The 21,064-nt window shown below is 49.4% G+C and overlaps 2 protein-coding genes and 1 long non-coding RNA gene across 7 annotated transcripts in view; 1 reads left to right on the top strand and 2 right to left on the bottom strand.

The window, feature by feature from the left end:
• The window catches only part of LOC310667043 (uncharacterized protein), a 79,347-nt gene extending 69,660 nt beyond the window's left edge, over positions 1–9,687 (bottom strand). For 2 of the 5 annotated variants that reach the window (XM_083418697.1, XM_083418698.1), the window contains exons 1-3: positions 9,550–9,687; positions 3,147–3,218; positions 1,890–1,961 (exon numbers count right to left, since the gene is read on the bottom strand). In XM_083418697.1, the coding sequence (XP_083274823.1) occupies positions 1,890–1,961; positions 3,147–3,218; positions 9,550–9,668 (263 nt within the window). In that variant the 5' untranslated portion in view covers positions 9,669–9,687. Of the gene's footprint in view, positions 1–1,143; positions 1,962–2,877; positions 5,425–7,503; positions 8,790–9,549 lie in introns of those variants that run through there. The other 3 variants (XR_014506140.1, XR_014506141.1, XR_014506139.1) reach the window with 3 other exon arrangements.
• LOC310666967 (uncharacterized protein) overlaps positions 1–21,064 on the top strand; it is a 29,432-nt gene that overhangs the window by 3,670 nt on the left and 4,698 nt on the right. Inside the window, exons 2-10 of the mRNA XM_083418518.1 lie at positions 5,433–5,899; positions 6,265–6,341; positions 12,595–12,728; positions 12,944–13,131; positions 13,514–13,587; positions 16,272–16,405; positions 16,621–16,808; positions 17,191–17,264; positions 17,630–17,763. Coding sequence (XP_083274644.1) covers positions 5,433–5,899; positions 6,265–6,341; positions 12,595–12,728; positions 12,944–13,131; positions 13,514–13,587; positions 16,272–16,405; positions 16,621–16,808; positions 17,191–17,264; positions 17,630–17,763 — 1,470 coding nt within the window. The remainder of the gene's footprint in view (positions 1–5,432; positions 5,900–6,264; positions 6,342–12,594; positions 12,729–12,943; positions 13,132–13,513; positions 13,588–16,271; positions 16,406–16,620; positions 16,809–17,190; positions 17,265–17,629; positions 17,764–21,064) is intronic.
• On the bottom strand, positions 13,950–17,616 carry LOC310667058. Its single transcript, XR_014506157.1, has 2 exons — positions 17,297–17,616; positions 13,950–14,044 (listed from the first exon to the last, which is right to left on the bottom strand). It is a non-coding gene; the product is annotated as an uncharacterized lncRNA (long non-coding RNA).

Below are 21,064 nucleotides of genomic sequence, written 5' to 3'. Positions count from 1 at the left end.
TGTCCTTTTTTGTGCATTCATGATGATCACCAGGGCCGTTATGCGTGCAGGGGTGGAGGAAGGGGGGCAGTGGGGGCGGTCCGCCCCAGGTGTCATCACTGAGGGGGTGTGACATTCAATGTGCCGCCCGCCCGCGACTCCCAAGCCTACCTCAAGCAGTCGAGGGAGGGGGGAGCTGCGCCGCCTTGCCGGAGGCCTTCCTGTTATGTACTGAAGTTCTCACCCTGGGCCAGCAGGGGGATACTGTAGATAGTTATGCAAATGAAGGATCGAAGGTGACGTTCAGTGATTGGATAGTTTTATAAAGTTGCTACAGTTACGTTGTTCTGGAGCTCTATATAAGCAGGCTGACTGAGCTCTTCAGTTCAGTTCTGCCCTCTGAATAAAGAAGAGCTGTTTGAAGAATCGCTGTGTCGTCTGATATGTTCGCCCACAACTTAACACTTCGCTCCTTTCCCCTTCGACAGCTCAGGGGAGGCTTGGGAGTCGCGGACGGGTGGAACATCGAATGTCACCCCCCTCAGTGATGACACCCGGGCTGCTTCCTGGGGCGGGGGAAGCCTCCCCCGAGCTGTCAAAAGGAAGAGGGAAGGGAGTAAGGCTGCTGGCAAAGCGGCACAGCTCCCTCCCCTCCCTGTCCAGGAAGCAGCCTGTCATGGGCGGCTCACTCCACCCCCCATGGGCAGCTCGCCCCCTGGGACGCTGGCCGTGGTGCCCCCCTGGGACGCTCGCCCTGTCGCCATGTGCACAGCATGTGTGACGCTTCGGGTGCCGGAGCAGCTAGCTCCGCCTCTTTATGCGTGACCTTGTTTTCAGTCCTGTTTTTTATGCCTGCAAAAGTTTCGGGGCAGATATCGTCCTTCATTTCCAATCAGTGCGTGCCCCTTAAACTTCCTGCTGAAAGCCTGTCTCCTCGATCATTTTCCTCTCGGAGTGATGCGGGATGAAGATTTTTTAAAACCCAAAAAATCCTGCATTCTTTGTGTGGGGGAGGAAGGGGGGAATGACAAAGGTCCAGGAGGTTGATTCAGACCGTGGGTTCATCTAGCTCAGCCCTGTCAACACAGACTGGCAGCCTCTCTCCAGGGCTTTAGACGGGGGGTCTTGCATACCTTCCAACATTTCTATGGTGAAAATAGGGACACCCTATTCAACAACAATGTGGGACCTTCTGCATGCTAAGGCTAAGGAGGTGCTCTTTCACTAAGCCACAGCCCATTTCAAGCCCCGATTGACAGGTTCTGGCCATTTCCTGCCCTGACGCTGCAAACATGCATGCCAGAATCCCTCCCAATCGAGCCAATTCTGGGGTTTCCTGGCCCCCAAGCCACACTTCTGGCAGATGCCCCACATTTCAAGAGGGATCGGGCAAGGCTGGCGATGGTTTTCAGCAGTCAGCACCAACTGCGGCCATCTGAGGTTTGACCCACCCTGGTCCCAGAGGTGTTGCTGCAATGTGCTGTGCTGTGAGGGAAGGACTCTGGAAAGGAAATTGCACAATCCTTGGGTCATTCTTGCCATCAAGGGTATGCCCAGGCCTCTGCCAGAGAGACCAAGCTGACTGCTCTGGACCGGTCTAAGGGTGTAGGTTCCAGAGGAGGCCAGCAAGCAGAAACTGCTTACGGTTCACATTGGAATAGGTACGGTTTCGGTTTCCTATCCAGTTCTCATTTTTCCAATCTTTTATTTGATTTGTTGTATTTCTTGGCCACTTTTCAATCAAGTGAATCTCAAAGAGGTTCACAAGCAATAAATAGCAACAACGTAATAAGACATAACAGAACATCACAAATACAGCATGAATCATATAAAATAATTAACAAATCATCAATCAAACCAGCACTGTTTTTCTAGAAAAAGAGGTGCCAGAACTCACCATGAACACCTACCTCGTTCTCTTAGTTAGAATGGCAATGACGCCCACCTGAGAGGTGCCGGAACTGAGTTCCAGCAAGTTCCAGCTAGGAAAAAAAGGCTCGAATAAAACAAACTGAATTTATAAAACACTATTAACAAAACAGCAACTAAAAATAAGCTAAACATCAAAATTAAATTCAGTTCTCTACATTCTTACAACAGTCTAATTTTTTTTTAAAAGGTCCTGATGAAAATTCATTAGCATTTTAGTGCAAATTTCTCCCAACTTAAACTTTGCCTAAAGTACACATTTTTGCAAAGCAATTTGCTTATCATACATTTTTCGGTTTATTTGCACTAATAGATGCATTTTTATTCAGACCTGACCCTAGTACGTGCACTTTTATGCCTATTACTTGCATGGAGATCTGCAAAACTTGAAGAACTGCGAATTTCAAAAGACGCTGGGTTTCGGTTTGCCAATTACTGTGGAAAGTGTAAATGACATAACTTCACTGTTAAATGCAAACTGAATCCACATTGCTTGGCCATCCCTTTATGGGAGACGATAGCTATAATTATCCTCCCACTACAGAAATCTTAGTCTGTTCATCACTGAAGCATTGTATCAGGGGCAACCAACATTTGACACCCTCCAGATGCTGTGAATCACAGACGTTCAGAGAAGCCATCCCAGTTTGTGATTTGAATGCCCCGGAATGTCCTACTTTTCCTTAGGATGTCCCTATTTTCATTGGGGAAATGTTGGATGGTATGGAATTATCCAACCCCCCCGAGCCGTCTGAGGGCAATCCTGTATAGGGAAGGGTTTTTTTAAATGTTTAATGTTTTATTATGTTTTTATATATGTTGGAAGCTACCTAGAGTGGCTGGGGCAACCTGGGAAGATGTGTGGGGTATAAATAGTAAAATTATCATTATGAAATGGGGTGTCCCTATTTTCATCGGAGAAATGTTGGAAGGTACGGAATCAGAGAACAGTAGAGTGCTTCTGAATACCTGTTTGCTTCTGAATACCAGTTTGCTGGGAATTGCAACTGCGGAGAGTTGTGGTTACACTCTGGTCCTACTTGTGGGGTTCCCAACTGGTTGGCCACCGTGAGAACAGGACTCTAGACAAGATGGTCTCTTTCTGCCTGATCCAGCAGGGCTCTTCTTAAGTTCTTAAGGCCCGGCCAGGCATGTTAAAAGCAGAAGGCTTTTTGGAGCAAAACTCATGGGTTGAATGCTCTTTGGATAAATGGCGCCACTCCAGACTCTAACCTCACAGAGGATGGGGATGCCTCCAGGATGATGCTGGCCATACGTGCCTGTTTTTGTGCATGCCATCTGCCAGTCTCCTACAAAAGCAAGCACAGGGCAGAGATCAATAAAGAGATGCCACTTTTCCTTGCCTATGTCGTATCTCCCTGCCCTTGAACTCCCTTACAGTTTGGACTGGACGTGGCTGCACATGGTCACTCGTTGCCTAGTATTTTAAGTTTCCCTGCACCTATCAAAGAGGCAGCTGGCCTGGTGATTATACACAGCTGGTATTTTCCTCAGGATTTTTGGAAGCAGTCCAACGTTAGAAAGATAGACTGATTACCCAAAACCGTTCTTTTGAATGTGCTATCCTTATATCACTCCATCTAGCCAAGTGGAACCTGTGGCACTCCAGAATGTCTACAACCTCCCACCATCCCTGACCGTTGGCCATGCTGGCTGCAGGGGCTGATGGGAGTTGGAGTATAACAATGTCCAGGCTCCCCATCCCTGTTTTACACCTAAGTGCATTTCATGTGTGATAGGTTGGAACATGTGTCTATGACAGGGGTCCACAAACTACGGCCAGCGGGCTGGATCTGGTCCACTAGGGTTCTACACCCGGTCTGCCCGGCAATTGCCGCCGCCTGACATCTTTGGGTGCAAGGGGCAGGGAGGCAGGCTCCACCCAGGACCAGGGAAGAACCCTGCTGCTGCCGCCACCGCCTCACGGGCCAGGCCAGCGACCCCTCCGCCCGCCCGCTCTCTCTCACCACCACACGCTCACTCTCCCCTCACAGGCCTTGGCCGGCTCCACCTTGGCCCACAAACGCCACCCCTTCTTGCGAGACCTGCGAGGCCTAGTCGCCTCCCCTTGCCGGGAACCCCAACAGAGGGAGAAGGGTGCATGTGGTTGCGCATTTCCATCCTCCTCCTGCCAGCCGGGGGTGATTTCTAGGGGATCCTTTTTCCAGCCTGGCTGGAAAGAGGCGGGTGGCCTGGGATGATGTCCCACAGCTCCCTGCCTCCTCTAGCTGGGCAGGGCCGGATCATCCGGCACAGAAGGTCCCTTTTCCCCCTCCTGCAGCCCTGGTGGTGGTGTTTTTTCCAAGAATGTGCAGAATCGCGCTGTGTCCAACCCAGCCAGCAGACGCACGTACCCATGCACACACTGGCTCCATCAGGCCAGCAGCGAGGAAAGGGAGCAGCCCCACCGTGGGCCTGGCTGGCACCCCTTGGCCAGCCCGTCCTCGCCCCTGGAAGTGGCATTGCCGCAGGGGCCTGGAAGGCAGAAGGAGAGAAAGGGATTTGAGATGGGTGGCTATGCAGGTCAGAGGAGGGAAGAATGCACGCACGTTTGGCGCCTGCGAGATTTTGCGCTTTAGGGAGCATTCACACGTGCACCTATGATTGCGCTCGCGGGCCAAGGGAATGCGTTTGGCTCCTGCCGGCCTCCACTCAATGCTCACACGGGGCTTTGCGGGCTCTCTCGCCTCAGGCAGGTCTGTGGGAAGCCTGTGGGCCCCTCAGGCTGTTCGTGGACTACAACTCCCATCAGCCCCCGCTAGCGCAACCTGGTAGCAGTGAATGATGGGAGAGGGAGTCCACGAACAGCCTGAGGTCCGTTGGTTCGGCTTCCCGGGGGTAGGGGCCAGGATGCTGAAGGGAGGCTTTGTCTGCTGGTTGGATTTTGGGTTCTAGCTAGGCAGGTCTAGCTGGTGGATTGTCGTTTTTGGGAAGGGCTCAGTATGGCCTGTTTTAGCTTTTCACAGAAAACAAGCAGAAGTGGGGCTTTCTCAGGATTACAATGGGGAAGACAGCACTAAAGGAAAAAGGAGAGGGAGGAGGCAGAAAACCAAACCTATTTCTTCATGACTGAGTTCTTGTAATGAGCAGGTGGAACAAGCCAAAAGCTGCTTGCATCACTTGCTACGACTAGCAGTGACAAATACTGACCATCTCATTAGCCAAAAGCAGGCCCATACTTCCCACTGAAATACTTATAGGTTTATGTTGATTAAAACCATTCTTCATTTTAAATATTGCATTGTTATTCCTGTTTTTTGTACACCACAAATAAAATATGTGCAGTGTGCATAGGAATTCTTTCATATTTTCTTCAAACCATAGTCCGCCCCCCAACAGTGTCTGAAGGACAGTGAACCTGTTTAAAAAGTTTGAGGACCCCTGGTGTAGGAGATGGGTAGGGATAACAGACAGGCCTCTTCACCAGCCACAAATCCCTCAGGTGTTTCCCCAAAGTAGGTTATTAATGAGAATTTTTGCTTTCTTCTCTGTGACCTCAAAAGTCATGCCAGACACCGATCCAACAGAAGAATCCTCCCCAACAACAACCACCCCTGAGGGACCCACGGAATCCTCTGAGACGGAAGCCTCCACCGCCTCCACGGAACACTACACATCCTCTGGAGAAACGAAAAGCTCCACAACAATTTCCACATCTGGAATCCCAACAGTAACATCCACCACAGAATCCTCCCCAATAACAACCACCTTTGAGGGAACCACGAAATCCCAAAAGACGGAAACCTCCACCGCCTCTACAGAGGGATCCACGGAAACCTCCACATCCTCAGGAGAACCCCAAAGTTCCACAGCAACTTCCCCACCTGGGACCACCCCAACAGCAGCTCCGACTGAGCCCCCTTTGACGAATTTCAATATCACTTTCCACATCGCAATGGATTTTACTGACGACTTGAAGATTCCGTCCTCCGAAGCATACCGCAACCTGACTGGGAAAATCGGGAAGATGGTAAGCTCTGTGGCCTTTCCACCCCCCTGGGTGAGGGGGCACAGGGGAGGGGGAATGCTGCCCCCCAGCCTCTCAGTCTGGTGGTGGGGTGGGGCCTGCTCATCTGTAAAGAGTAAGGCAGGTATCTCTCCCCTTCCACGGAGCTATGAAGGAGTCGGGGAGCTGCATCCAGGGTCCCTCTAGACCTTGGCTTAATGGTGATTGTAAACCCCTTTCCGTGTGCGATCTCCTCTAGCTATGGCTGCCCCACACTTTTCCCTCTGTGACTCTGTATCACAGGGGAGGGCAGAACCAGTCAGGAATTGGGCCCTAGAAACTGAGTTTATCTCCTAATACAAAATGCATACCTCCCCTTTCTTCCACAGTATGAGGACATTTACAACTGCTCTGCGTGCCATGCTAAATATGGGACATATCTTGGATTCACTGTGAACGGATTCAGGTATGGAAGGTGGATTAAATGAGGGCTGGTGAAAAGTGTCATGCTGGGTTTTCTGGTTCTCACAAAAACAAGAGCAGCTTAACTGCACCCACCTGCTCCCAACCCTAGGCTGACTGCAAGGGTCTCATTCAGAACAGCTTGTCCTCTTTCCGTAGTGCTGCAAAATACAGCTCTTGCTGCTGAAAGCTTAAGAAATACCTTCACCATGCTCTTCAATATCCTTTAGTGTTGCCCAATTACCTGTAAAGTACTTCACAGCCACATGGAAACATGAAAGCAAACTGCCAGGGCTAGGTTGGTAGCTCTGTTCATTGAATGCAAGAGCACTAAAGGGGTCCCAATGTCAACCAAGTGTAAACTGTTTAATTATTATATTTAATTTTACTGTTTACTATTAGATTTGAATGAATTATTGAATATTGCTTTATTTGATATAAGTTGTTTATTTTAAAGTTATTTTGAGTTTTTTTGCATTGGATCAGATTGTTATTATTAATGTTTGATGTTTTTTATTATTTTTATATGTGTTGGAAACCACCCAGAGTGGTTGGGGCAACCCAACCAGATGGGCCAGGTATTTGTGTGTGTGTGTGTGTGTGTGTGTGTGTGTGTGTATTTACCACATGCATGCTGAGGCATAGAGCTGAAGAGAAGTAGAATCACAATCCTCAAACTGGGGTGTGCACTTCTGCACAGGAATCCCACCTGCACTCTCTTCAAATCCACATCTTCCATTTAAAGTGTTATCATGTCACTTTAAACTGTCATGGCTTCCTCCAAAGAATCCTGGGAGCTGTAGTTCGTTACAGGTCCTGAGAGCTGTTTGGAAGTACCTTTCCTCCTCCCAGAGCTACAATTCCCAGATTTCCTTGGGGAGAGGGATTGGTTGTTAAACCACTCTGGAAATTTTAGCTCTGGGAAGGAAACAGGAGCCGCCTAACAATTCTAGGCACCCTTAAGAACCTGCAACTCCCAGGATTCTTTGGGGGAAGTCTACGTCTCTTCAGTGTGGTATAAGTTTGCTGTAAATAGATGATGTGGAGAGATATAGATGATAGATAGATGATAGATAGATAGATAGATAGACAGTTTACAATGGTTTACAATATAAAACCACAAAAATACATAACATACTAACAAACAAAAGCAATAGAAAAAAATTAAAAGGCGAGATAGATGGTTTAATTAACCAAAGGCCCAAGATAAGGGGAATATTGTTGCCTGGCACTTAAATATATGTAATGAAGGTGCCAGGTGAACCTCCTTAGGGAAAACATCCCAAAAGCCTACTGAACCTCTCACAGAGGAAGGGCCTAAGATGATGATCGAAGGGTCCAGGTTGGTTACTATGGGAAGAGTCAATCCTTGAGATACTGTGGTCTTGAGCCATTCTGTATATAAGAGACAAAGACCTGTTGTGTCTTTATTTTCTTACATTAATCATGCTTCTTAATATACAAACATGCCATGGAATAATTTCAGCTCAAAATTCATTGGATGTGGCATCTGTGTACACCCACTCGTACACAATTTGGTCTGAAACATACAGTTTCTCCACTCACTTATGAACGGTCACATTTCAAATCCAACATTTCCACTTTCAATATGAATTCTGTGCACCACCACCAGTACAAATCATAGTGATGCGAGGGAACTGAAAAGTCACCTAGTGCAACCCCATGCCAATGTGCAGTAAATCCACGGCCACAGCATTGTTGATAGCTGGCACTCTCCACAATAACCCTAACAAAGAGGAGTGAAACAGTTTCTGAATCAGGGTTGTTTCTTTCGGGCCAGGGACTGCAGGCATATTTCCACAAACCGTTGTACAACATTGAAGTGCCTTGGCGTGCTCAACACAGCCAAGCACTACATTCAAGGGCCAGAATGCAGAATGCTCAGTGGCAGAGCATCTGCTTGGCATGCAGAGGGTCCAAGGTTCAACCCCCAGCTTCTCCAGGTAAGGCTGGGAAAGACCCCCGGTCTAAAACCTTGGAGAGCTGCTTCCAGTCAGTGCAGATGATACTGAACTGGGTGGACCAATGGTGCAGCTCACCATATAGCAACTTCTTGTTTTCCTCTGTTTCTGCAAAGCATGCGTGTTCCTCCACTGCAGGGGGAAGGAATAAAAGGCCCTTGAGGTCCCTTCCAACTCTACAATTCTGATTTCATGCCAATTTATGCTCAGGCAGAAAACAATCCTCTCTGGCCGCGTCCCCTGGCAATGCCAGAGATTTAAACCAAGGACCTTCTGCATGCAAAGCAGCTGCTCTTCTGCTGAGTGATGGGAGTGTGTGGCTGTCAAGCTGCAGTTCCAGATCCGCCAACGCTTCTCTTTTCCCTTTCTAACATACAGAAATGGCTCAGTGCTGGCAGATACAATGGTACACTTCCAGGAAAGTGCAGATGTTTCCGCCGATAAGCTTCGCACTGCTCTGAGCGACGCACCTGAAGACAAACTGCAGGGTCTCAACCTGACTCAGATTGAAGGTGAAGGGCTGAAGGATGAACAGTGGGGGGCTGGGTACTACAGCAAAACATCCCTCGGGCTGTGTCTGTGACACAAGACTCAGAGCCCCCCGTGCAGTTCAAGACACAGAATTCCTTTCCTGGAAGTTTAGGCAGGTTTCCGGCCCTCATTGCTGAAACTGGGATGATTTCTGTAGCTTAATATGCACACAGCAGATTGCATTATGCAAAACAAGAGCATGATGCTCAGGCAGGAAACACACCAAATATTTAAGGCCTTTTGGTTGGACACCAAAGTAGCACTCAACCTCTCCATCTATTGGCACAAGGATTTCTCCCTGCACAGGGGGACGCTCTCCTCTCACCACACCCCTCATGAAACTGCTCTGGGGGTTCCCCCCAGACCTCTGGAGCAGATCTGGAGAGGGCACAGGGTTCACTTGGGCCGGGAGGAAGGAGAGGGGGAAATGTCCCATTGAGCAAGCAGCAAGCCTTGCGAGGACTGGACGCAACAGCTGCATGCCGCCCGTTTCAGCTTGCCCCCAGGTATCCTGGGAATAGTGCTTGAGTGCTCACAGAGCCATGATTCCCTGCATCCTTGGCAAACCGCTTTGCAGGATCCTTGCCGATAACCTATGCATTTAAACATACGGTGGGTACAGAGCATGAGGGATGTAGTGTAAAGGGAGAGGAGTAAATGGACATGGAGGGGACTCCCACCGGAAACACCCGTTCCTACCTACACATTCCTTCCATTGCGGGGTGATGGTGGGCTGGAACGCTTGACTGTGGAGGCAGCTTCCGGGTCTCCTTCTGGGGGCTGCTCCTGCTCCAGCTGGGGGGCCCCTCTCGCCCCATTGAACTGCTTCCTGCTCAGGTGGTGCCCTGGTGCCCATAGAACGAGCAGAAAGAGATGCTCAAACGTCCAACAACCCGCACAGGTGACTATGTATGGGGATGGAGATCAATGGAACTGAAAAGGGCTGGGAGTGGGACAAATGCAAAGAAGGGGGCTTCCCGTGATACTGAAAGTAAGACTCCAACCCAAGCTTGAGCACCTCTAGGCACAATCCCTGAGCAGGACAGCAGGCCTGTCTCTTCTTCCTCCACCACAAATCTTTTCCTTCAGGGAGGGGTCCTAATGAGATCGTTTCCTTTCACCTCAGTGACCAAGCAGGAGACGACGACACCTTCTCCCACCACAACTAGCACCACCTCAAAGAGAACCACACCTAAGCTTCCCATAGAGCAGATGTTCACCATCACTTTCCACATCGCAATGGATTTTACTGACGACCTGAATAATTCGTCCTCCGAAGCGTACCAGAACCTGGAGGCGAAAATCAGGAAGATGGTAAGTTTTACAACCTTTCCACCCCCCTGGGGGAGGGGGCACAGGGGAGGGGGAATGCTGCCCCCCAGCCTCTCAGTCTGGTGGTGGGGTGGGGCCTGCTCATCTGTAAAGAGTAAGGCAGGTATCTCTCCCCTTCCACGGAGCTATGAAGGAGTCGGGGAGCTGCATCCAGGGTCCCTCTAGACCTTGACTTAATGGTGATTGTAAAACCCTTTCCGTGCGCGATCTCCTCTAGCTATGGCTGCCCCACACTTTTCCCTCTGTGACTCTGTATCACAGGGGAGGGCAGAACCAGTCAAGGATTGGGCCCTAGAAACTGAGTTTATCTCCTAATACAAAATGCATACCTCCCCTTTCTTCCACAGTATGAGGCCATTTACAACTGCTCTGCGTGCCATGCTGAATATGGGACATATCTTGGATTCACTGTGAACGGATTCAGGTATGGAAGGTGGATTAAATGAGGGCTGGTGAAAAGTGTCATGCTGGGTTTTCTGGTTCTCACAAAAACAAGAGCAGCTTAACTGCACCCACCTGCTCCCAACCCTATACTGACTGCAAGGGTCTCATTCAGAACAGCTTGTCCTCTTTCCGTAGTGCTGCAAAATACAGCTCTTGCTGCTGAAAGCTTAAGAAATACCTTCACCATGCTCTTCAGTATCCTTTAGTGTTGCCCAATTACCTGTAAAGTACTTCACAGCCACACGGAAACATGAAAGCAAAAAAGGTTTGATTTTTATATGTGTTGGAAGCCACCAAATTGGGGTGTCCACTTCTGCACATGAATCCCAACCGCACTCTGTTCAAATCCACATCTTCCATTTAAAGTGTTACCATGTCACTTTAAACTGTCATGGCTTCCTCCAAAGAATCCTGGGAGCTGTAGTTTGTTACAGGTCCTGAGAGCTGTTTGGAAGTCCCTTTTCTCCTCCCAGAGCTACAATTCCCAGATTTCCTTGGGGAGAGGGATTGGTTGTTAAACCACTCTGGACATTTTAGCTCTGGGAAGGAAACAGGAGCCGCCTAACAATTCTTGGCACCCTTAAGAACCTGCAACTCCCAGGATTCTTTGGGGGAAATCTACGTCTCTTCAGTGTGGTATAAGTTTGCTGTAAATAGATTATGTGGAGAGATAGATAGATAGATGATAGATAGATAGATAGATAGATAGATAGATAGATAGATAGACAGACAGACAGTTTACAATGGTTTACAATATAAAACCACAAAAATACATAACATACTAACAAACAAAAGCAATAGAAAAAATTAAAAGGCGAGATAGATGGTTTAATTAACCAAAGGCCCAAGATAAGAGGAATATTGTTACCTGGCGCTTTAATATATGTAATGAAGGTGCCAGGTGAACCTCCTTAGGGAAAACATCCCACAAGCCTTCTGAACCTCTCACAGAGGAAGGACCTCAGATGATGATTGAAGGGGCCAGGTTGGTTCCTATGGGAAGAGTCAATCCTTGAGACCTGTTGAGTCTTTATTTTCTTATATTAATCATGCTTCTTAATATACAAACATGCCATGGAATAATTTCAGCTCAAAATTCATTGGATGTGGCATCTGTGTACACCCACTCGCACACAATTTGGTCTGAAACATACAGTTTCTCCACTCACTTATGAACGGTCACATTTCAAATCCAACATTTCCACTTTCAATATGAATTCTGTGCACCACCACTGGTACAAATCATAGTGATTTGTGCAACCCCATGCCAATGTGCAGTAAATCCACGGCCACAGCATTGTTGATAAGTGGCACTCTCCACAATAACCCCAACAAAGAGGGGTTAAACAGTTTCTGAATCAACAAGTTCCACTATTGAAAGACTTTCAGGGTTGTTTCTTTCGGGCCAGGTACTGAAGGCGTGTTTCCAAAAACCATTGTACAACATTGAAGTGCCATGGCATGCTCAACACAGCCAAGCACTACATTCAAGGGCCAGAATGCAGAATGCTCAGTGGCAGAGCATCTGCTTGGCATGCAGAAGGTCCCAGGTTCAACCCACAGCATCTCCAGGTAAGGCTGGGAAAGACCCCCAGTCTAAAACCCTGGAGAGCTGCTTCCAGTCAGTGCAGATGATACTGAACTGGGTGGACCAATGGTGCAGCTCACCATATAGCAACTTCTTGTTTTCCTTTGTTTCTGAAAAGCATGCGTGTTCCTCCACTGCAGGGGGAAGGAATAAAAGGCCCTTGAGGTCCCTTCCAACTCTACAATTCTGATTTCATGCCAATTGATGCTCAGGCAGAAAACAATCCTCTCTGGCCGCGTTCCCTGGCAAAGCCAGAGATTTAAACTGAGGACCTTCTGCATTCAAAGCAGTTGCTCTTCTGCTGAGTGATGGGAGTGTGGGGCTGTCAAGCTGTAGTTCCAGATCCGCCAGCGCTTCTCTTTTCCCTCTCTAACGTACAGAAATGGCTCAGTGGTGGCCGATACAACGGTACGCTTCGAGAAAAGTGCAGAGGTTTCCACCGAAGTGATCAGAACTGCTCTGAGCAACGCAACAGAAGACCAACGGCTGGGTCTCAACGTGACTCAGATTGAAGGTGAAGGGCTGAAGGATGAATAGTGGGGGGCTGGGTACTACAGCAAAACATCCCTCGGGATGTGTCTGCGACACAAGACTCAGAGCCCCTCGTGCAGTTCAAGACACAGAATTCCCTTCCTGGAAGTTTAGGCAGCACGCCTGCCTCTTCTTCCTCCGCCACAAATCTTTTCCTTCAGGGAGGGGTCCTAATGAGATCGTTTCCTTTCACCTCAGTGACCGAGCAGGAGACGACGACACCTTCTCCCACCACGACTAGCACCACCTCAAAGAGAACCACACCTAAGCTTCCCATAGAGCAGACGTTCACCATCACTTTCCACATCACAATGAATTATACTGAGGACTTGTCGAATTCGTCCTCCAAAGCGTACCAGAACCTGACTGCGAAAATCGAGAAGATGGTAAGTTCTGGGGCCTTTCCACCCCCCTGGGGGAGGGGGCACAGGGGAGGGAAATGCTGCCCCCCAGCCTTTCGGTCCGGGGGTGGGGTGGGGCCTGCTCATCTGTAAAGAATGCGGCAGATATCTCTGTGCCACTGCAGAGCTATGGGGCTTCGAGGTTTGTGACGCAGTTCCCTGGGGATTGTCAGTCCCTATATGCAGTCTTCTATTCCCCCTCGTCCCTACTGCCGCACACGTTCTCCCCTGTGCCTCTGTTTTCCTGTGGGGTGGGGTGGGGCAAACAGAAAGTGAGAAGGCTGACTTCATCCCAGCCATGTCTCAAGCCTCAGAAAACGAGTTAATAGCATAATACAATATTCGTACTACCCTTTTCTTTCCGCAGTATGTAGATGTTTTCAACTGCACAGGATGCCCTGCTGAAGGGAAATATCTAGGATACACGGTGAATTCATTCAGGTACGGAAAGAGGATTAAATGAGGGCACCCACCTGAGCTAGGTGGGTTGTGGGTCCAGCTGAGTATAGGGCAGCTTCCTGTGTCTCTCTGTGTTTCTGCTAAGCATGTAGATGTCTCCACGGCAGGGGGGTGGAATAGATGGCCCTTGAGGTCCCCTCCAACTCTACAATTCTGGTTTCATGCCAATTGATGCTCAGGCAGAAAACAATCCTCTCTGGCCGCGTCCCCTGGCAATGCCAGAGATTTAAACCAAGGACCTTCTGCATGCAAAGCAGCTGCTCTTCTGCTGAGTGATGGGAGTGTGGGGCTGTCAAGCTGCAGTTCCAGATCCGCCAACGCTTCTCTTTTCCCTTTCTAACATACAGAAATGGCTCAGTGCTGGCAGATACAATGGTACACTTCCAGGAAAGTGCAGATGTTTCCGCCGATAAGCTTCGCACTGCTCTGAGCGACGCACCTGAAGACAAACTGCAGGGTCTCAACCTGACTCAGATTGAAGGTGAAGGGCTGAAGGATGAACAGTGGGGGGCTATGTACTACAGCAAAACATCCCTCGGGCTGTGTCTGTGACACAAGACTCAGAGCCCCCCGTGCAGTTCAAGACACAGAATTCCTTTCCTGGAAGTTTAGGCAGGTTTCCGGCCCTCATTGCTGAAACTGGGATGATTTCTGTAGCTTAATATGCACACAGCAGATTGCATTATGCAAAACAAGAGCATGATGCTCAGGCAGGAAACACACCAAATATTTAAGGCCTTTTGGTTGGACACCAAAGTAGCACTCAACCTCTCCATCTATTGGCACAAGGATTTCTCCCTGCACAGGGGGACGCTCTCCTCTCACCACACCCCTCATGAAACTGCTCTGGGGGTTCCCCCCAGACCTCTGGAGCAGATCTGGAGAGGGCACAGGCTTCACTTGGGCAGGGAGGAAGGAGAGGGGGAAATGTCCCATTGAGCAAGCAGCAAGCCTTGCGAGGACTGGACGCAACAGCTGCATGCCGCCCGTTTCAGCTTGCCCCCAGGTATCCTGGGAATAGTGCTTGAGTGCTCACAGAGCCATGATTCCCTGCATCCTTGGCAAACCGCTTCGCAGGATCCTTGCCGATAACCTATGCATTTAAACATACGGTGGGTACAGAGCATGAGGGATGTAGTGTAAAGGGAGAGGAGTAAATGGACATGGAGGGGACTCCCACCGGAAACACCCGTTCCTACCTACACATTCCTTCCATTGCGGGGTGATGGTGGGCTGGAACGCTTGACTGTGGAGGCAGCTTCCGGGTCTCCTTCTGGGGGCTGCTCCTGCTCCAGCTGGGGGGCCCCTCTCGCCCCATTGAACTGCTTCCTGCTCAGGTGGTACCCATAGAACGAGCAGAAAGAGATGCTCAAACGTCCAACAACCCGCACAGGTGACTATGTATGGGGATGGAGATCAATGGAACTGAAAAGGGCTGGGAGTGGGACAAATGCAAAGAAGGGGGCTTCCCGTGATACTGAAAGTAAGACTCCAACCCAAGCTTGAGCACCTCTAGGCACAATCCCTGAGCAGGACAGCAGGCCTGTCTCTTCTTCCTCCACCACAAATCTTTTCCTTCAGGGAGGGGTCCTAATGAGATCGTTTCCTTTCACCTCAGTGACCAAGCAGGAGACGACGACACCTTCTCCCACCACAACTAGCACCACCTCAAAGAGAACCACACCTAAGCCTCCCATAGAGCAGATGTTCACCATCACTTTCCACATCGCAATGGATTTTACTGACGACCTGAATAATTCGTCCTCCGAAGCGTACCAGAACCTGGAGGCGAAAATCAGGAAGATGGTAAGTTTTACAACCTTTCCACCCCCCTGGGGGAGGGGGCACAGGGGAGGGGGAATGCTGCCCCCCAGCCTCTCAGTCTGGTGGTGGGGTGGGGCCTGCTCATCTGTAAAGAGTAAGGCAGGTATCTCTCCCCTTCCACGGAGCTATGAAGGAGTCGGGGAGCTGCATCCAGGGTCCCTCTAGACCTTGACTTAATGGTGATTGTAAAACCCTTTCCGTGCGCGATCTCCTCTAGCTATGGCTGCCCCACACTTTTCCCTCTGTGACTCTGTATCACAGGGGAGGGCAGAACCAGTCAAGGATTGGGCCCTAGAAACTGAGTTTATCTCCTAATACAAAATGCATACCTCCCCTTTCTTCCACAGTATGAGGCCATTTACAACTGCTCTGCGTGCCATGCTGAATATGGGACATATCTTGGATTCACTGTGAACGGATTCAGGTATGGAAGGTGGATTAAATGAGGGCTGGTGAAAAGTGTCATGCTGGGTTTTCTGGTTCTCACAAAAACAAGAGCAGCTTAACTGCACCCACCTGCTCCCAACCCTAGGCTGACTGCAAGGGTCTCATTCAGAACAGCTTGTCCTCTTTCCGTAGTGCTGCAAAATACAGCTCTTGCTGCTGAAAGCTTAAGAAATACCTTCACCATGCTCTTCAGTATCCTTTAGTGTTGCCCAATTACCAGTATCCTTTAGTGTTGCCCAATTACCTGGCCGCGTTCCCTGGCAAAGCCAGAGATTTAAACTGAGGACCTTCTGCATTCAAAGCAGTTGCTCTTCTGCTGAGTGATGGGAGTGTGGGGCTGTCAAGCTGTAGTTCCAGATCCGCCAGCGCTTCTCTTTTCCCTCTCTAACGTACAGAAATGGCTCAGTGGTGGCCGATACAACGGTACGCTTCGAGAAAAGTGCAGAGGTTTCCACCGAAGTGATCAGAACTGCTCTGAGCAACGCAACAGAAGACCAACGGCTGGGTCTCAACGTGACTCAGATTGAAGGTGAAGGGCTGAAGGATGAATAGTGGGGGGCTGGGTACTACAGCAAAACATCCCTCGGGATGTGTCTGCGACACAAGACTCAGAGCCCCTCGTGCAGTTCAAGACACAGAATTCCCTTCCTGGAAGTTTAGGCAGCACGCCTGCCTCTTCTTCCTCCGCCACAAATCTTTTCCTTCAGGGAGGGGTCCTAATGAGATCGTTTCCTTTCACCTCAGTGACCGAGCAGGAGACGACGACACCTTCTCCCACCACGACTAGCACCACCTCAAAGAGAACCACACCTAAGCTTCCCATAGAGCAGACGTTCACCATCACTTTCCACATCACAATGAATTATACTGAGGACTTGTCGAATTCGTCCTCCAAAGCGTACCAGAACCTGACTGCGAAAATCGAGAAGATGGTAAGTTCTGGGGCCTTTCCACCCCCCTGGGGGAGGGGGCACAGGGGAGGGAAATGCTGCCCCCCAGCCTTTCGGTCCGGGGGTGGGGTGGGGCCTGCTCATCTGTAAAGAATGCGGCAGATATCTCTGTGCCACTGCAGAGCTATGGGGCTTCGAGGTTTGTGACGCAGTTCCCTGGGGATTGTCAGTCCCTATATGCAGTCTTCTATTCCCCCTCGTCCCTACTGCCGCACACGTTCTCCCCTGTGCCTCTGTTTTCCTGTGGGGTGGGGTGGGGCAAACAGAAAGTGAGAAGGCTGACTTCATCCCAGCCATGTCTCAAGCCTCAGAAAACGAGTTAATAGCATAATACAATATTCGTACTACCCTTTTCTTTCCGCAGTATGTAGATGTTTTCAACTGCACAGGATGCCCTGCTGAAGGGAAATATCTAGGATACACGGTGAATTCATTCAGGTACGGAAAGAGGATTAAATGAGGGCACCCACCTGAGCTAGGTGGGTTGTGGGTCCAGCTGAGTATAGGGCAGCTTCCTGTGTCTCTCTGTGTTTCTGCTAAGCATGTAGATGTCTCCACGGCAGGGGGGTGGAATAGATGGCCCTTGAGGTCCCCTCCAACTCTACAATTCTGGTTTCATGCCAATTGATGCTCAGGCAGAAAACAATCCTCTCTGGCCGCGTCCCCTGGCAATGCCAGAGATTTAAACCAAGGACCTTCTGCATGCAAAGCAGCTGCTCTTCTGCTGAGTGATGGGAGTGTGGGGCTGTCAAGCTGCAGTTCCAGATCCGCCAACGCTTCTCTTTTCCCTTTCTAACATACAGAAATGGCTCAGTGCTGGCAGATACAATGGTACACTTCCAGGAAAGTGCAGATGTTTCCGCCGATAAGCTTCGCACTGCTCTGAGCGACGCACCTGAAGACAAACTGCAGGGTCTCAACCTGACTCAGATTGAAGGTGAAGGGCTGAAGGATGAACAGTGGGGGGCTGGGTACTACAGCAAAACATCCCTCGGGCTGTGTCTGTGACACAAGACTCAGAGCCCCCCGTGCAGTTCAAGACACAGAATTCCTTTCCTGGAAGTTTAGGCAGGTTTCCGGCCCTCATTGCTGAAACTGGGATGATTTCTGTAGCTTAATATGCACACAGCAGATTGCATTATGCAAAACAAGAGCATGATGCTCAGGCAGGAAACACACCAAATATTTAAGGCCTTTTGGTTGGACACCAAAGTAGCACTCAACCTCTCCATCTATTGGCACAAGGATTTCTCCCTGCACAGGGGGACGCTCTCCTCTCACCACACCCCTCATGAAACTGCTCTGGGGGTTCCCCCCAGACCTCTGGAGCAGATCTGGAGAGGGCACAGGCTTCACTTGGGCAGGGAGGAAGGAGAGGGGGAAATGTCCCATTGAGCAAGCAGCAAGCCTTGCGAGGACTGGACGCAACAGCTGCATGCCGCCCGTTTCAGCTTGCCCCCAGGTATCCTGGGAATAGTGCTTGAGTGCTCACAGAGCCATGATTCCCTGCATCCTTGGCAAACCGCTTCGCAGGATCCTTGCCGATAACCTATGCATTTAAACATACGGTGGGTACAGAGCATGAGGGATGTAGTGTAAAGGGAGAGGAGTAAATGGACATGGAGGGGACTCCCACCGGAAACACCCGTTCCTACCTACACATTCCTTCCATTGCGGGGTGATGGTGGGCTGGAACGCTTGACTGTGGAGGCAGCTTCCGGGTCTCCTTCTGGGGGCTGCTCCTGCTCCAGCTGGGGGGCCCCTCTCGCCCCATTGAACTGCTTCCTGCTCAGGTGGTGCCCATAGAACGAGCAGAAAGAGATGCTCAAACGTCCAACAACCCGCACAGGTGACTATGTATGGGGATGGAGATCAATGGAACTGAAAAGGGCTGGGAGTGGGACAAATGCAAAGAAGGGGGCTTCCCGTGATACTGAAAGTAAGACTCCAACCCAAGCTTGAGCACCTCTAGGCACAATCCCTGAGCAGGACAGCAGGCCTGTCTCTTCTTCCTCCACCACAAATCTTTTCCTTCAGGGAGGGGTCCTAATGAGATCGTTTCCTTTCACCTCAGTGACCAAGCAGGAGACGACGACACCTTCTCCCACCACAACTAGCACCACCTCAAAGAGAACCACACCTAAGCTTCCCATAGAGCAGATGTTCACCATCACTTTCCACATCGCAATGGATTTTACTGACGACCTGAATAATTCGTCCTCCGAAGCGTACCAGAACCTGGAGGCGAAAATCAGGAAGATGGTAAGTTTTACAACCTTTCCACCCCCCTGGGGGAGGGGGCACAGGGGAGGGGGAATGCTGCCCCCCAGCCTCTCAGTCTGGTGGTGGGGTGGGGCCTGCTCATCTGTAAAGAGTAAGGCAGGTATCTCTCCCCTTCCACGGAGCTATGAAGGAGTCGGGGAGCTGCATCCAGGGTCCCTCTAGACCTTGGCTTAATGGTGATTGTAAAACCCTTTCTGTGCGCGATCTCCTCTAGCTATGGCTGCCCCACACTTTTCCCTCTGTTTCTCTGTATCACAGGGGAGGGCAGAACCAGTCAAGGATTGGGCCCTAGAAACTGAGTTTATCTCCTAATACAAAATGCATACCTCCCCTTTCTTCCACAGTATGAGGCCATTTACAACTGCTCTGCGTGCCATGCTGAATATGGGACATATCTTGGATTCACTGTGAACGGATTCAGGTATGGAAGGTGGATTAAATGAGGGCTGGTGAAAAGTGTCATGCTGGGTTTTCTGGTTCTCACAAAAACAAGAGCAGCTTAACTGCACCCACCTGCTCCCAACCCTATACTGACTGCAAGGGTCTCATTCAGAACAGCTTGTCCTCTTTCCGTAGTGCTGCAAAATACAGCTCTTGCTGCTGAAAGCTTAAGAAATACCTTCACCATGCTCTTCAGTATCCTTTAGTGTTGCCCAATTACCTGTAAAGTACTTCACAGCCACACGGAAACATGAAAGCAAAAAAGGTTTGATTTTTATATGTGTTGGAAGCCACCAAATTGGGGTGTCCACTTCTGCACATGAATCCCAACCGCACTCTGTTCAAATCCACATCTTCCATTTAAAGTGTTACCATGTCACTTTAAACTGTCATGGCTTCCTCCAAAGAATCCTGGGAGCTGTAGTTTGTTACAGGTCCTGAGAGCTGTTTGGAAGTCCCTTTTCTCCTCCCAGGGCTACAATTCCCAGATTTCCTTGGGGAGAGGGATTGGTTGTTAAACCACTCTGGACATTTTAGCTCTGGGAAGGAAACAGGAGCCGCCTAACAATTCTTGGCACCCTTAAGAACCTGCAAATCCCAGGATTCTTTGGGGGAAATCTACGTCTCTTCAGTGTGGTATAAGTTTGCTGTAAATAGATGATGTGGAGAGATAGATAGATAGATAGATAGATAGATAGATAGATAGATAGATAGATAGATAGACAGTTTACAATGGTTTACAATATAAAACCACAAAAATACATAACATACTAACAAACAAAAGCAATAGAAAAAATTAAAAGGCGAGATAGATGGTTTAATTAACCAAAGGCCCAAGATAAGAGGAATATTGTTACCTGGCGCTTAAATATATGTAATGAAGGTGCCAGGTGAACCTCCTTAGGGAAAACATCCCACAAGCCTTCTGAACCTCTCACAGAGGAAGGACCTCAGATGATGATTGAAGGGTCCAGGTTGGTTCCTATGGGAAGAGTCAATCCTTGAGACCTGTTGTGTCTTTATTTTCTTATATTAATCATGCTTCTTAAAATACAAACATGCACTGGAATAATTTCAGCTCAAAATTCATTGGATGTGGCATCTGTGTACACCCACTCGCACACAATTTGGTCTGAAACATACAGTTTCTCCACTCACTTATGAACGGTCACATTTCAAATCCAACATTTCCACTTTCAATATGAATTCTGTGCACCACCACTGGTACAAATCATAGTGATGCAAGGGAACTGAAAAGTCATCTAGTGCAACCCCATGCCAATGTGCAGTAAATCCACGGCCACAGCATTGTTGATAAGTGGCACTCTCCACAATAACCCCAACAAAGAGGGGTGAAACAGTTTCTGAGTCAGCAAGTTCCACTATTGAAAGACTTTCAGGGTTGTTCCTTTCGGGCCAGGCACTGAAGGCGTGTTTCCAAAAACCATTGTACAACATTGAAATGCCATGGCATGCTCAACACAGCCAAGCACTACATTCAAGGGCCAGAATGC

The sequence above is a fragment of the Podarcis tiliguerta genome (genome assembly GCF_965153285.1).
Source record: "Podarcis tiliguerta genome assembly, chromosome: 16".
Classification (NCBI taxonomy): Eukaryota; Metazoa; Chordata; class Lepidosauria; order Squamata; family Lacertidae; genus Podarcis; species Podarcis tiliguerta.
The sequence above is the reverse complement of the archived record's forward strand: the minus strand, read 5'-3'. Positions and strand labels throughout refer to the sequence as shown.